This window comes from Squalius cephalus (genome assembly GCF_949319135.1).
Source record: "Squalius cephalus genome assembly, chromosome: 21".
Taxonomy (NCBI): domain Eukaryota; kingdom Metazoa; phylum Chordata; class Actinopteri; order Cypriniformes; family Leuciscidae; genus Squalius; species Squalius cephalus.
This window is the reverse complement of record NC_137142.1, coordinates 15,054,901-15,071,048: the sequence shown is the minus strand read 5'-3', so window position 1 is coordinate 15,071,048 and position 16,148 is coordinate 15,054,901. Positions and strand designations below refer to the sequence as shown.

Below are 16,148 nucleotides of genomic sequence, written 5' to 3'. Positions count from 1 at the left end.
AAAGTGATCGGGTTGATGTGCGCATTTATGTCTCAAGCTTCAAATTGGATTTGATCTTTTGACATGCACATACTGCACAAATATACAGTTACCCGCTGTGTTGGCACATACTAACCATCCTCCAACCATTTCTTCTTTTCTTTATTTTAAAAAGCAGACTTTACATTTATCCATTTCGGGTACTAATTAGGAGATAAGAACGATGCAGCATTGTGGCTTGCTGCTTATATTTATAAAGCAGTAAAAATTCCCCTTCCTGTGACCAAAACAAGGAGTCTCTGGAGTCCGAAGAAAGGACTGGTGGGACAATGTTGTCATTACGCCATTTCTACGTCCTGCACAGTTTCAGTTTATAATCCGATCAAGTATTTTGGCCAATTCATTCCGAATTACATTGTTTAAGGGTGTCACGATTTCGATTTTAAATCGAAATCGATCGAAATTAATGCTCAATCTCGATTATCGAATCAAAAAATGGAATCGTCGATGCTGCCACGCCCCCATGTCACGTCAGCTCGGCTTGCCAAGCAAAAAAAAAAAAAAAAAACACGTGTTGAAGTGCTGCCAACTCTCACGCATTCACCGTGAGACACTTTTCACACGCTCTCACGCCACACATCCATTTTCTCACGCAGAGAAAAATCGCGAAGCAAAGAGGACACGGAGACCGACAGACTAGAGCAAGTTACTTTATGATATAAAAAAAATCTCAGCTCTCAGATTCTGTCAATTTTATTACGAAATTCAAACAATAAATACCGCTTTGGCGCTTGTAAATGTTACGTGACAGATTCCTAGCGCACGTGAACCGATCATCTCTAGCTAATAGTAAAAAAACACGAACACTGTTGAAAGATACAGTACAACTTACCGAAATGTATATTCCTCATACATAATATCGATCAATCAGTGTTTTTCATCAGCGTGAAGAGGTCAATAACATAGCTGGAGAACAATTATGTCACATTTACCTCAGGAAAGCCATTTAATGACCATAATATAGGCTATAGCACGTAGTTGGCAAGAAAAAAATAGCTAGAGAGTATTTTGCTAAATATGTGTTCTATATTACATATTTATTATATTTTTACTTATATCATTAAATAAAGTTGTTATTATAATAAAAAAAAAACGCATTATATTTAATTTGAGTTATTTTTAACCTTAAACAATACTACCAGCTGATTGGGCTCTCTGTATGTTTACAGCATTAGGTGAGTTTTTTTTTTTTTTTGAGACAAATTAACGCCTATCTTGTGTACCTAATATTTATCCAAATGAGTCAATATTAAATCAAATCACAATAATTAAATTGAATTGAAATAATAAAAAAGCGTAGCTTACCAGAAATTGTACCATTGTAACATGTTGTCACTAAACCTAATAAAATTCAGTTTAGTTACTAAAATGTTAGTGACAATCACAATACACTTATTGTGATGCAATTTTTTTTACAATCAAACAAATCGAGAATCGAATCGAACCGTGACTTTAGAATTGAAAATGTAATCGAATCGAGGATTTGGAGAATCGTGACACCCTTAACATTGTTACATGTGATTTTTTTATTCCGGCTATTCTACTGCTCCGATTACAATCGGATTATTAGGGTCCATGTAAACGCCCCTTTAGAAAAGTTTAACAGGAAGTAAACAGGAAGACAGAGATGAAGAACCTTAAAAAACAGGCCAAGAAAGGAGAGAAAGACCACCTAAACTTTCCCTCTGGTCATGAACTCAAAAAACTCAAGTCAAAGACTTAGAACTGAACTCAGTTATTTTTTTAATGCAAAATCTCTAAGCAGACACAAGTAAATTTGCAAAAAAAAAGTGCTTTTCCCCCTCTACAATATCTGAAGCCGGTATGCTCTTTAATCTGACCACTTCAAGCACTTTGATATTTCTGTCCGAGAGGTTTAAATTAGCAGACATCAAAGGAGTGAGAGATGCTGCCAATGTCTACCAATGACATCCTATAATGCTGCACTGTGCGGCCCACCACAAACAATATCACCCCTTTTCTGAGCCACTTCTCCTGTCCTCAGACACGACAGGCCTGGCAGTATCACTACCTGTAAAAAGAATAAACCTTCTCTCTCAAGTTCAAGAACAATGAATTTCACATGCAAGAAACAATCGCACAAGAGAACATTGACAAAAACACATAAGGTCAGTAGAAATGAACAAACACAAGCAGTCATTGTGGTTGGGACTCTGAGAATGTCCCGAGCTGGGATAAGTCATATTCACCCCAAAAACCAGCAGAAAGAAAAGATATACATAAATAATATACATAAAATGGCTATTTACAAACAAATAGGATTCCTGGCATTGTGACAATATTTTCATGACATTTTAAAGCACAAATCCACCGTAAATCTCATTATAATAATGCAAATAAATATATATTTAAAATATTTATATACTATAGGCCTAAACGTTCATCTACGTTGGAAGTATTAGCTGCATTTATGTTGATTTAAATAAACTGTATTGCAATTTTTTTTTAATATCTTATACAATATTTTTAATACCATGAAAAAAATACTTCATTAATGAGAAACTAATACAAATCAACATTGAGGGAAAAAGAAAGACCACTCCCAAAACTAAAACAATGTGCTTAATAATTGACATGAAAATAAATTACACATACAAATTTTAATTACTCTAAAATAGGCTTACTTGCAAAAATATTTTATTATCTTTATTTGTAAGATTCATGAGGCAAGATCAGCGAAAACCCTTGGTAATGAAAAGGCTGAGAGGAGCCAATTCATGTTTCTGTCCCATCTTAAAGTTCACCCTGGTTTGACATTTACAGTGAACGATTTCTGTATGCAAGCAAGGTGACACGGATTACACACTTCTGCAAAATATCAAGGAATGGCAATTGACAACCTTTAGGCTACTCAACCAATGTAAACCATTCTTGATAGATAGATAGATAGATAGATAGTCTACACATCTCGCAATCTCTACAACTGAGCTATTTTACGAAATATAGTGATAGATAATCCCAGATCTCCATGAAGTTTGGTGATCCAGCTCACCTCTGTATAAAGATCTGCAGGTATAAAAATATCCTAGGACTTATTAACAACTTTATAAACTGACAAAAGAAGTGAACATGGCAACCACAATCTAGGAAACACTTATGCCCAGCCATTAATCCAAAACACTCTGCCACTGATGCCCTGGCCCTAATCTATATAACCAGCTATTTAGAGATAACCTTTCCCAATAGTTTTGACTGCAGGTCACTAAAAACAACCAGTCAGAGTGAAATCTACTCATGGGATGTGATGAGATATTGTGACTACCAGACTGCCGGGCAGCTGAAGTAAACCAGACCATGGAAACAGGGCACAGAGGCACAGTGCCACTGAGCCAAAGCAAGAAGTTGGCACAGACAAGTGAAGTGATGTTCAGAACTGCTTGTGTTTGGTGGGTTAGTCCATAATGAACAGACATATAGTTCTGAGATGCACAAGAGCAGTTTAGCACAGTGGTTGCTTCTAAAATGACAGAAAAAAAAGTGGAAGCCTCCAAAATTGTACAGTCCACATGAGTGCAGATGATCTCCTGATGGACCTAGCACACTTACAAATACACAAGCAACTGACATAGACCCACTGCATTCCAGAAGAGAAAACAGATGAAGAACAAGCTTTCCTCGTGGATTTCACTCATCCACACATTCAAATGTTTCTTTACAGTCAGAATTGTCTGGGAAACATTAGGAGTACGGTTACAGTTTTTTCTTTTTTTACTTTTAGGTACACAAATACTAAAAAGTCTGTAACTTATAAGAAGTGTTTTTGGACCTTAGCCTCATTTATTTGACATATTTACTTGGGTATATGAAACATCCAAGCGAACCGGATCTAAACTTGAGCAGGATAGGCAAAAAAAAAAAAAAAAGAAACCTTCAAATATTCAATTTACCTTGATGTTTTCGATGTGAGAAGCTGATATGGGTGTTTTAACCGTCTTTCCTCCTTCAAGGCCTCTTGAAGCAGCAGAAAAATAAAAATAAAGACACAAAATCTGTTTTTGGCCTTAAAAACTGCCAAACCCACAGCAATAATCCCATCAAATACTCAAATTTCCGACGATAGAAAAAGATCCAGCTGAAATATAAACATCCCCGGGAATCTCTTTATGTCCACACACCGCGCCTATAGGTTATTTTTATCCAGAAAATATGTTTTATTGGGGAATATCGGTCCCTTTTTCGCCCTATTGTCAATATTACTGGGCTGAGTCCATGGCACACATAACACGGACGCGCTCTAGCCTGCTGGGCCGGGTTCGGGCCTACAACGCCACGCCATTGGTCGGTTTGAAGATTCCTCGGAACGTGATTGGGCGATGTAGGTGGCAATCACCACGCATGGGAGGGAAAAACTCCAAGGCTTCTCTAACGATGAATAGAGAAGTTGGGTTGAATTGTGTGCGAACAGGAAAGAGAGTCACCTTACTAGTATGTCTTATTGATCTACTATTTTAATTAAAACATGTTTCATTAAAAAAAAAACAAAAAAAAAAAAAAACACTATAGTTATATATAATAAACATAACTATTCGTATTCGTGACTTTGGGTATACTAAGTTTATAAGGCACTATCCTGTGCACAGCTCAACCAATGTATTGTGAAAAGCGCTATACAAAAAAAGAAAGAAAAAAGATTGGATAATTTTTTTATACATAACAATAAATCTTTATTCAGAATGGGGGGAATTTTGACAACAACAAAAAAGGAAATAATCGATCTCTTCAGGAATGAGGTTAAACCTGTATGAGAGCCCAACCATTATGAGGAGCGTCTCATGCCAAAGAAGAGGCCACCTGGCGAGAACTATCAGCACATCGCACGAGCATTAGGATCGGATCATATGGTACCTTCTACGCTCAGCTGCGGTTTCTTGTGCTGTGTGTGTTTCAGGAAATGAGTGACGAGCACGAGCGCGTCTGCACGCACGTCAACGCGTACACGAAGAATGGCTAGTTACGCAACTTAAAAGTTCTGGGCTGTTTCAATGAATTTCAAATATTCAGTCAGTCTTCTGGGCTTTGAAACTTTTGGAAAATAAAGCCTGTTTTTTTTTTAGTGTCTTTGTTTCATTATAAACGGACATGTTAAAGGTTCTAAATCAATAACAATATATATGTAAATAGGTGCAATTTGATATTTAGGCCAAAAGCAGTGTGTAATATAATACATTTACTGTTTTTACCAGCTCGTTAGAAGTTTAATATAATTTTAACGCTCATTTGTTTTAATTTTAATGGATTTTGGGGAGGATTTTTAATTTCAGATTAAAGTCACCATGAAATCAAAATATTTTTTTTTAAATGTAATAGTGCAGTTTTTAATATAAATATTTGCTCTTATTATTATTCTGTATTTATTATAAACACATTTGTTTACTTTAAAAGAGAGACAGTAACTACAGAATGTTTTGAAAATCTTCGGTTTATTTAAGGGCGTTTACAACACACAAAGTATCCACAAACCCCACACGAATGACAGCTTCTCAATTTCGCTCAGCTGTCATTTCCTGTGCTAGATGCCAAATACCAAATTCACATTATGTTTGTTCTGCAACATTGTTAAATATTATTAAGGGTGAGGCAGTTCCCTAAAGATAGGGTGGAGCTGTTGTGTGCTCTTGTGTTCAGCATATTAAACCTCACCAGGCTTGCATTACATCGGAAATATAGCTGAACTCTCATCATCTGTGTAGAACATACTCTGAAAGTGCATGACTGGGGAGCTTATAAATCTCAGAGACAAATGCTGCCTGTTTAAACCTCACATTTGCATTTCACACTCAGTTATCATCCAATACAATTAAATAAAATGTGAGAATATGAATAAGAGCATCAGGGACTTTGATATCAAGACATCCATCTCATCTAAAACTTTCTTGTTTTTACCGTTTACAATTTTAAAGGTTCTTATGTGTTGGCCAGTTACCTGATTAAAATAATAACAAATACAGAACATGCAGTTTTTGATCATTTTGTAAAAAAGCTTTTTTGCTAAGAACATAACCACAATTTATGACCATAACAAATGTAAACCCTTTGCATAGGGAGAACGCTGACATAGTATTGTTAAGGTTGTACTTTGCATCGATTAGAAAGTGCTCCTGAAATTGTATCCCAGTGATCCTGATGTAGCCTTCTATACAAACAAAAAACTTCATTCAAGATATTAAAGAAAAAAATCTGTCTATATAATATGAATCCCCATTCACTAATTCAAATTGTACTTAGATTTTGATTCACAATTTGTGTAATGAGTATGTCGCAGCGAGTTGGTTTTGAAATGAACACATTTTGGAAAGAAAAACAAGAAGATATAAACACTTAATACGATACAGTTGTTCAATTTATGGTCAGTAAACACGGGAGACAATTTTTTAGCTTTTTCACATCATGTGTTCTACCTCAAAAATTAATTCTGAAATGCTGCTAACAAAACATAAGTAATGTCCTTCACAGTTTTCATAAGAGTTTTTGCTGGACAAATAGACAGCCGTTGTAATTCTTATGTAGCGATTTGTTAATAACTTGGTAACACTTTATTCTGATGGTCCCTTTTGAACATTCTGCTGACTATAAGTAACTTTGCAACTACATGTCAACTAACTCCCAATAGAGTATTAGACTGTCTGCTGAATATCTGCTAACTCTTTATTGTGATGCTCCTCCAACAGACATTCAACTGATTATACGGAGCTTTGCAACTATGTGTCAACTTATTCTAACCCTAACAGTCAACTAACACTCTAATGAGAGTTAGCAGACATGTAGTTGCAATGTTACTTATAGTCAACAGTGTGTTAAAAGGACCATCAAAATAAAGTGAAACCACAACTTACATTTTAAAACCACAAAACACTGTTAAAACTGTAAATTAACTATAAAAAGTTCTTAAGGTGGAAGATTTAAACAGTCTCCATATAACTCTCCTGTGAAGTATGTGTGATCATGCCAGTTTTGACCGGTCTTTCTTTGTAGCTTGTTTTCTGTGAGCTTTAGTTTTGAGCTGCATGGAGGAGATGCTTTTCAGAGAATCCTTCTTCCCCACACTGATTTCCTCCGCTCCCGCCTTCCACTGCAACAACTGGCCATCCTCCCCGCCCGTCAACAGACATCGTGCCATCGCATCCCACTGGAAGCATCTCACTGTAGCTGAATGACCCCCTTTAAGGGATTTAATGAATTTCAGGCCACTCCCACTGCAGTCCAGGAGGTGGAGCTTTCCATCATTACTCCCTCCTACCAAAAGAAGACGCTCCTCATCTGACATCCATGAACCGCCCACAAAGTACTCAAGTGAGGCTCCATCAGGGAGCTGGACAAGTGTTCGGGCATCAGCCGAACTCAAGAGGGTCAAAGTGTCATCGCTGTCTGGGTGAGCCACATCCCACAGGTGCAGCCCCTCATCATGAGTCAGACAAAGCAGCTGGTCAAGATATTTGCCTGTTAATATAAGAAATAAAATGATAGTTTAGGGTTCTGGGGAGTACAAATATGTTGACATATGATTTACATTTACATTTACATTTACATTTATGCATTTGGCAGACGCTTTTATCCAAAGCGACTTACATTGCATTATCCTATACATTTATACATAGGTATGTGCAATCCCCTGGGATCGAACCCACAACCTTGCGTTGTTAACGCAATGCTCTTACCACTGAGCTACAGGAAAGCTTTCAAATAGACTTTAAAACTCAGCATTTTCAGCAGTTTTTTGTTAAATCTTAAAATAGCTCATATGAATATACAAAGGCCTACTGGGTTTCCACATATTTTAACCAATACATTTAAAGTGACTGTACTTAGAAAGGGCAATTTCTAGTTAAATCTTACAGCAAAATATTACTATTACTATCACTATATATATATACAGTGAGGAAAATAAGTATTTGAACACTCTGCTATTTTGCAAGTTCTCCCACTTGGAAATCATGGAGGGGTCTGAAATTGTCATCGTAGGTGTATGTCCACTGTGAGAGACATAATCTAAAAAAAAAAATCCAGAAATCACAATATATGATTTTTTAACTATTTATTTGTATGATACAGCTGCAAATAAGTATTTGAACACCTGTCTATCAGCTAGAATTCTGACCCTCAAAGACCTGTTAGTCTGCCTTTAAAATGTCCACCTCCACTCCATTTATTATCCTAAATTAGATGCACCTGTTTGAGGTCGTTAGCTGCATAAAGACACCTGTCCACCCCATACAATCAGTAAGAATCCAACTACTAACATGGCCAAGACCAAAGAGCTGTCCAAAGACACTAGAGACAAAACTGTACACCTCCACAAGGCTGGAAAGGGCTACGGGGAAATTGCCAAGCAGCTTGGTGAAAAAAGGTCCACTGTTGGAGCAATCATTAGAAAATGGAAGAAGCTAAACATGACTGTCAATCTCCCTCGGACTGGGGCTCTATGCAAGATCTCACCTCGTGGGGTCTCAATGATCCTAAGAAAGGTGAGAAATCAGCCCAGAACTACACGGGAGGAGCTGGTCAATGACCTGAAAAGAGCTGGGACCACCGTTTCCAAGGTTACTGTTGGTAATACACTAAGACGTCATGGTTTGAAATCATGCATGGCACGGAAGGTTCCCCTGCTTAAACCAGCACATGTCAAGGCCCGTCTTAAGTTTGCCAATGACCATTTGGATGATCCAGAGCAGGGGTTCCCAACCTTTTTTGTGCCAGGGACCAGCATATTCATAAAAACAATTCCAGGGACCAGTTGTCAATTTTAAGATGCATCGTTTGGAACATATCACTGTGTAAAACAGTAACAGCCTATCATTTATTTGCATAATGAACTAGATGGCAACAAAGGCTACTTGTATGAATATACCATTACCAATCTTTTTAAACTTTCAGACCGGTTCACAAAATATTTCCCTTTACTGCCATACAATTAGGTCTGCTTCAAAAGCAACTCACACAGCACTCACTCACTAGCAGGTGGCAGTAATGGCAATTGTATGAAAATACCAGTCCATTTCACCTGTCAAATCTCTCCAGAACCACTAAAGACAATCACTTCAACAGCAACTTAGTGTTTTCACACACCAACAGGTGACAACAAAGGCTAATTGTATGAAAATAAGTGCCAGTTTCAACAATCAGACAGTTTCAGAATACAATAGCAAACACATAACTTAGTGATTTCAGCCAATCATTTTTAAAAGTATAAAATTAGAGATTAAACTTTAACCTTTAACAAAAAATACCAAATCAGACCAATGAGAACAAAACTATTTTAATGTGAGCATGAACTGCTTATTGATATTACTATATTTGTAGCTGTGCACAAGACCAGCTGTTCTTCCTGAGCATCCATAAAAAACATATGCATCCAAAACAATGCACAAAAATTCCAGGATACAATAAAACGAAATTTAAAAAGGTCTGCTTTACAAATATGAACGAAAACCAGCTTACAGTTTTTCACCACAAATAATACACAACGGATTTGGCGCCACGGAATCGCCTGTTGTCATAAATCCATACCTAATGTATGAGGTATCGTATTTATGAAGCGTGACTTTTTCTCTCTCGCTATTTTCGAGTTGGTCATCGCCTTTCCTTTTACCAGAACTGTCCGCAATGAAATTAGCCATTGAAAAAAATATCGCGGCCCGCTCATCTCTCCACTTCCCTGTCACTTCAGGTGCAGCGCGCTTTTTTGCAGTCCGTTCAGATATGACGCGTTGCTAAGCAATCGCAAGGCGCTCAAAGAAACACATTTTAATCTATTTATTGTTTAGGTTTTGGATTAAATAACATGACGTCATAGCACTTAAAAAAGCATATAAAAAAGAAAATTATTATTATTATAAAAAAAGAAAAAAGAAAAAAAGAAACATTATTCTGGGAATATTTCAAGGCCCGGTACTAACGGGTCCACGGACCGGCACCGGTCCGGGGACCGGGGGTTGGGAATCACTGATCCAGAGGAGTCATGGGAGAAAGTCATGTGGTCAGATGAGACCAAAATAGAACTTTTTGGTCATAATTCCACTAAATGTGTTTGGAGGAAGAAGAATGATGAGTACCATCCCAAGAACACCATCCCTACTGTGAAGCATGGGGGTGGTAGCATCATGTTTTGGGGGTGTTTTTCTGCACATGGGACAGGGCGACTGCACTGTATTAAGGAGAGGATGACCGGGGCCATGTATTGCGAGATTTTGGGGAACAACCTCCTTCCCTCAGTTAGAGCATTGAAGATGGGTCGAGGCTGGGTCTTCCAACATGACAATGACCCGAAGCACACAGCCAGGATAACCAAGGAGTGGCTCTGTAAGAAGCATATCAAGGTTCTGGCGTGGCCTAGCCAGTCTCCAGACCTAAACCCAATAGAGAATCTTTGGAGGGAGCTCAAACTCTGTGTTTCTCAGCGACAGCCCAGAAACCTGACTGATCTAGAGAAGATCTGTGTGGAGGAGTGGGCCAAAATCCCTCCTGGAGTGTGTGCAAACCTGGTGAAAAACTACAGGAAACGTTTGACCTCTGTAATTGCAAACAAAGGCTACTGTACCAAATATTAACATTGATTTTCTCAGGTGTTCAAATACTTATTTGCAGCTGTATCATACAAATAAATAGTTAAAAAATCATACATTGTGATTTATGGATTTTTTTTTTTAGATTATGTCTCTCACAGTGGACATGCACCTACGATGACAATTTCAGACCCCTCCATGATTTCCAAGTGGGAGAACTTGCAAAATAGCAGGGTGTTCAAATACTTATTTTCCTCACTGTATATATATATATATATATATATATATATATATATATATATATATATATATATATATATATATATATATATATATATATATATATATTGGTTTTGCGTATCAGGACATTCAAAATCATCTGGTCATTAGCAGGTATCTTAATATTTGGTAAATTCAACCTCAGCTGAACAACAACATATTACACGTGTCATTATTTATTTAACAAAAATAAAGCCAAAATGGAGAAGCCATGTGTGACAAACTAAGTACACTATGATTCAGTTGCTTGTAGAGCCACTTTTAGCAGCAATAACTTGAAGTAATCGTTTTCTATAAGACTTTATCAGCCTCTCACATCGTTCTGGAGGAATTTTGGCCCGCTCTTCTTTACAACGTTGCTTCAGTTCACTGAGGTTTGTGGGCATCTGTTTATGCACAGCTCTCTGAAGGTCCCGCAGCAACATTTCAGTCAGGTTGAGGTCTGGACTTTGACTGGGTCAGTACAACACCTTGATTCTTTTCTTTTTCAGCCATTATGTTGTAGATTTGCTGGTGTTCTTGAGATCATTGTCCTGTTGCATGATCCAATTTTAGCTTTAGCTGTGGGACAGATGGCCTCACATTTGACTCTAGAATACTTTGGTATGCAGAGGAGTTCATGGTCGACTCAAAGACCGCAAGGTGCCCAGTTCCTGTGGCTGCAATACAAGCCCAAATCATCACCCCTCCACCACCGTGCCTGACAGTTGAGGTGTTTGCGCCAAACGTGGCGCTGTGCATTATGGCCCAAAATCTCCCCTTTGGTCTTGTCTGTCCAAAGGACATTGTTCCAGAAGTCTTGAGGTTTGTTCAGATGCAACTTTGCAAAACCTAAGCCATGCTGCTGTGAAGAAAAGCAGCTTTCTCCTGGCAACCCTTCCAAACATGCCATACTCATCCTGTCTTTTTCTAATTGTACTGTCATGAACTTTAACATTTAACATGTTAACTGAGGCCTGCAGAGTCTGAGATGTAGCTCTTGTTTTGTTTGTTTTTTCAGATTCTCTGAGCACGGGGTGAATTTGCCGGGACGTCCACTCCTGGGAAGATTAGCAACTCCCTTCAATGTTTTCCACTTGTGAATAATCTTCCTCACTGTAGAATGATGGACTTCAAGTTGTTTGGAATTGACCTTGTAGCCCTTCCTAGATTAATGGCAGCAACAATTGCTTCTCTAAGATCATTGCTGATATCTTTCCTCCTTGGCATTGTTAACACACACCTGAACAGTGCCTGACTGCTACTTAAGGCCCTGATATACTCAAGGCGAAGTTATTTCTCGTCCTGTGCCTTGAGGTAAAACAAAGTTCGAAATACGCGAGCAGCGATATACTGTTAGCGAACATCCGACACCGCCCACTCAGTTATTTTAGAAAATGTCTTAGATCTTTCAGTGGTTATAATGTGAAGATATGGGGTCCACCTCCTTCAAGTCCCAAAATGTGCATGCATCCTTCACAAAAGTAATCCATCTGGCTCCAGGGGGATAAACGAAGGCCTTCTGAGGGTAATCTGTGCGGTTTTGTCATAAAAATATACATATTTAAAACTTAATAAATTAAAATATCTTGCTTCCGGCAACGCTCGACGCGCGTTCACAGCAGATGGATGCCGGCGTATGACGTAGACCAAATTATTTTTTTTATTATGTCCTGATATGTAAAACCATAGAATTAAAAAGGGTGTACTTTCTTTTTCACATGACTATAAAAATAAAAAATAAAAATGATATATATATAGTACAGGTCAAAAGTTTGGAAACATTACTATTTTTAAAGGGACATTGTGTAACTTTTTAGGTATTTTATTATCTAAAATCAATATTTTTATTCATAAATATGTCAGCAGAAGCGGAGGAGCAGAGCAGTGAGAGGCGCTTTTGTCACTGCCACCCAGTGATTTTTATTTGATCAAAATTACAGAAAAAAAAATTGTGATATATTATTATAATTTAAAATAATTGGTTTTCAATTTATTATACTTTAAATTATCATTTATTTCTGTGATGCAAAGCTGAATTTTCATGATCATTTCTCCAGTCTATCACATGGTCCTTTAGAAATCATTCTAATATGATGATTCATTATCAAAGTTGATTTCTAAAGGATCATGTGATAGACTGGATGTCACATGTGACACTGAAGACTGGAGTAATGATGCTGAAAATTCAGCTTTGCATCAGAGGAATAAATTATTTTTTAAAGTATATTCAAATAGAAAACTATTATTTTAAGTTGTAATAATATTTCACAATATTACTGTTTTTTTTTCTGTATTTTTGATCAAATAAACGCAGCCTTGATAAGCATTAGAGACTTCTTTCAAAAATATAAAAAAACATAATGTTTCCAAACTTTTGACCTGTACTGTATATGTGTATATATATATATATAACATTAAAAAAAGAAAATACATACTATAGCTATTTTACAGCTAGAAAAAAACATTCTATATAATTTTAATTATTATAATATAGTCTAAAAATGTCATAGAAATAAAAATTAATAATAAATGTGTTTTACAGGCCTGGTCATCACAAGTTAAAAATTCTAATATTTTCCATGATCAAGGGAATTCTGTCTACATTATGAAATACAAAAATATTGCTCAGTCAGGTGTGCTGTTACTACCTACCTGTCCAGCAGAGGGAGCTAACAGTGGATTCACAGTTACAGGTGGTGACAAGAGCGTCATCCTCTCCACCCAGACTCAGATCAAACACGTTCACAAGTCCATCTGTGGCCCCAGAAGCCAAACGCTCCGCCTGCTGTGGGTGGAACTTCACCGCAGTGATGTCATCACTGTGCGATTCTGAGTAAACTCCCAGCAGACCGCCCATCTGAGAGCCCGACTCACCTCCGTCCTGAACCATACGGGCATCCCAGAATACCAAAAAACTCTCCTCCTCTATCTGCTCTGTGCCTGCGCACAGCACACGGTCACTGCAGCTCACGTCAAACGAGCAGTACGAATGTGTCGAATCACTGTGAAACACCTGGGTGGCATTAGAACCGGGCTGTCGGACGTCCCAGCACCGCAGTGTCCCATCGGCGGAGCCGGTGAACAGCAGGTGAGGGGACAGGTGAGAGAAACGCACCCCACACAGAGGAGCCGTGTGACCCTGGAACTCTCCCACCAGGCGGAGCGTTTCTCTGCTGTGCAGGTGCACAGAGTAACTGGAGCAGCACACAGCCAGCAGATCTGACCCACTGGATGCAAGAGAGAGGTCCAGAATGTACGTGGCCTCACTGGGCTCCAGTCTCCTGGCGATGGAGAGAGTCCTGAAGGTGTCCTCGAGGGCGTCCATGATTGTCACCAAACACCCTGGCACGTTACAGGAAAAGAGTACTTAGTCATTTCACAGGTGCCTTTATCCAGTGGCATAAAGCAGAGGTTCTCTACTGGTCAGCGAATTATTGGCTGCTGAGAGCATGAAACCAAGGAAATTGAAGAGACAATTAAAAACAATAAATGTAAATTTCTTAATCGTTTTATGAATGAGAAATAATTTAAAATAACAATACAGATCATGCTAATATTAAGGACTGTTTTGTTGCTTATTGATGTAAAATCTGGGTCCTGAAACCAAGTGAAACCAATTGAGAACCACTGATTTACTGTACTATTTATTACAAGGACAATCACCTGAAGTAAGCCAGGTTTTTTATTTTTTATCTTTTAGACGCCACTGACCCCCAACCTATGATCATCCTTGTGTAAGGAACCCCCATTCTAAAATTTAAAAGGCAGCTAGATATTTTCATGTATAAAGACGCAATTTAGATTGTGAAAAATGTTATAAATAGGAGTAAAATATTATTTGTAAAACATTTATTATATTCATTTATATTATTGTATTACATAATCAAATGTATTTATTTAGTTTAATAAAAATTATTTACATTATTATTTCTTTTTAACTTTTTTGACCCCTGACGCCAGTTTGAAAACCGTAGACAAAATGTTTTTAACCCATAATCTACATTAAATTATACAAATCAATCATTATAATCACTAAAACCGATCTGACTCAAGACAAGACATTTATTTATTGCTTAAAAAATCCACAAGTGATGCAGAACTATTGACAAAATCATAGCTTATAGTTCCTAACATGACAGCCAAAGAGATGAATGTGACTGTTTCATTACATATTTAGTTAAGTTGAACTGAAAACACAAATAAGTAATTAGTAAGGTATTAAAACCTTTCTGTTTTAATTAAAAGATTAAATTACAGTACAAAACACTCACATGTGATTGTTATTTGTCGGCCATCAGTGTGTCACCTCCTCAGCTGCTCCCGGAAACACAAGGACGCAGAACATTAGTTCCGCGGACACAACTTACGATAAACAGGCATAATTTGTTTTAAAACTAAACTAACTGTAATTCACTTTTTTATATATAAATATGAGACACGATGACATTATTATTTGCATTCGTGTCTAACATGAGAAGAGGTAAGAAACAGACTATAAAGCTCTTGAGCAGCCACTAGATGCCAGTGTTTCTCAGTATTATAATGTTGTACAGTATATACCATACACACTGCACGCATATCATATTTAATCGGTTAAATTTGTATTTTCAATTACAGATTTTCATGAAAATGTTCAATTTGTTTTGCATATCATGTCAAAAACAAAATATATACCAGAAAAGTTATTACAGTTACTACTATACTGTTTTACTGTCGAAAACTGGTGGAGATCAGACAGGATTTAATAACTAGGACATATTGTAGTATAGAGGAAATAGAGTATAATTTGACTAGGGTATCATTGTGTTGAGAAAAGAGGAAGCTTTTTCCTTTGTCCGCCCGCCGCCTTTGTTAAACTCCCAAAAGGATACAAGCAGGAATGAAACTTGACATCTGAAACTGCAATTAGCATTGTCACGAGACAGAAAAAGTGAAGTGTTTTGCTGACTGAAGCAATACAGCAAGCCAATGTCGACCTTTAAGATCATATTTCCAAAAGATCCTGTTCTTTATGCCTGTATAGGGCACATGAAAGTCCCAAAGGGACATTTTAAAGGGGGGGTACAATGGTGTTTCATGTATTCAGAGTTGTTTACAGTGTTAAAGAGATGGATTCTCATGCTAAACATGGCCAAAGTTTTTTACAAATATTTTGGACGAATAACGGAGAATTTCTGTGCCGAAAATCTTACTTCCGGGTTGGTACAAGTTTCGGCTGGTTTTTTTTCGACCGTGGATCTAATGACGTAGACCAGAGTGGAACTCCTTATATGAGCATTTCTCCCGGAAAAGCGCGGCCGCGCACACGTCGACCAGAGGAGAGCGAGA

The 16,148-nt window shown here is 37.5% G+C and overlaps 2 protein-coding genes across 4 annotated transcripts in view; both read right to left on the bottom strand.

Moving 5' to 3' along the window:
• ppp2r5eb (protein phosphatase 2, regulatory subunit B', epsilon isoform b) overlaps nucleotides 1-4,315 on the bottom strand; it is a 28,377-nt gene extending 24,062 nt beyond the window's left edge. Inside the window, exon 1 of one of the 2 annotated variants that reach the window (XM_079855872.1) lies at nucleotides 3,948-4,315. The gene's annotated coding sequence lies outside the window, so the exon portion shown is untranslated. The remainder of the gene's footprint in view (nucleotides 1-3,947) is intronic. The other variant, XM_079855874.1, reaches the window with a different exon arrangement.
• Nucleotides 4,316-5,468: 1,153 nt separating this feature from the next.
• wdr89 (WD repeat domain 89) lies at nucleotides 5,469-15,141 on the bottom strand. Of its 2 annotated transcripts, none has more exons than XM_079855875.1 (3): nucleotides 15,092-15,141; nucleotides 13,473-14,162; nucleotides 5,469-7,497 (listed from the first exon to the last, which is right to left on the bottom strand). In XM_079855875.1, exons 2-3 carry the CDS (start codon nucleotides 14,143-14,145, stop codon nucleotides 7,001-7,003), a joined length of 1,170 nt encoding a protein of 389 aa, XP_079712001.1. In that variant the 5' UTR covers nucleotides 14,146-14,162; nucleotides 15,092-15,141; the 3' UTR covers nucleotides 5,469-7,000. The 2 variants fall into 2 exon arrangements, with proteins under 2 accessions (XP_079712001.1, XP_079712002.1); XM_079855876.1 differs by having other exon boundaries at nucleotides 13,473-14,261; nucleotides 15,092-15,134.
• Between the last annotated feature and the right edge of the window lie 1,007 nt (nucleotides 15,142-16,148).

What these genes read in the sequence shown, in the direction of transcription:
- wdr89 (XM_079855875.1), bottom strand. Translation starts at nt 14,145, where the DNA reads ATGGACGCCCTCGAGGACACCTTCAGGACTCTCTCCATCGCCAGGAGA. An exon ending in TAGCTCCCTCTGCTGGACAG is followed by an intron (nt 7,498 to 13,472) that starts GTAGGTAGTAAC and finishes TTATATTAACAG; the next exon opens with GCAAATATCTTGACCAGCTG.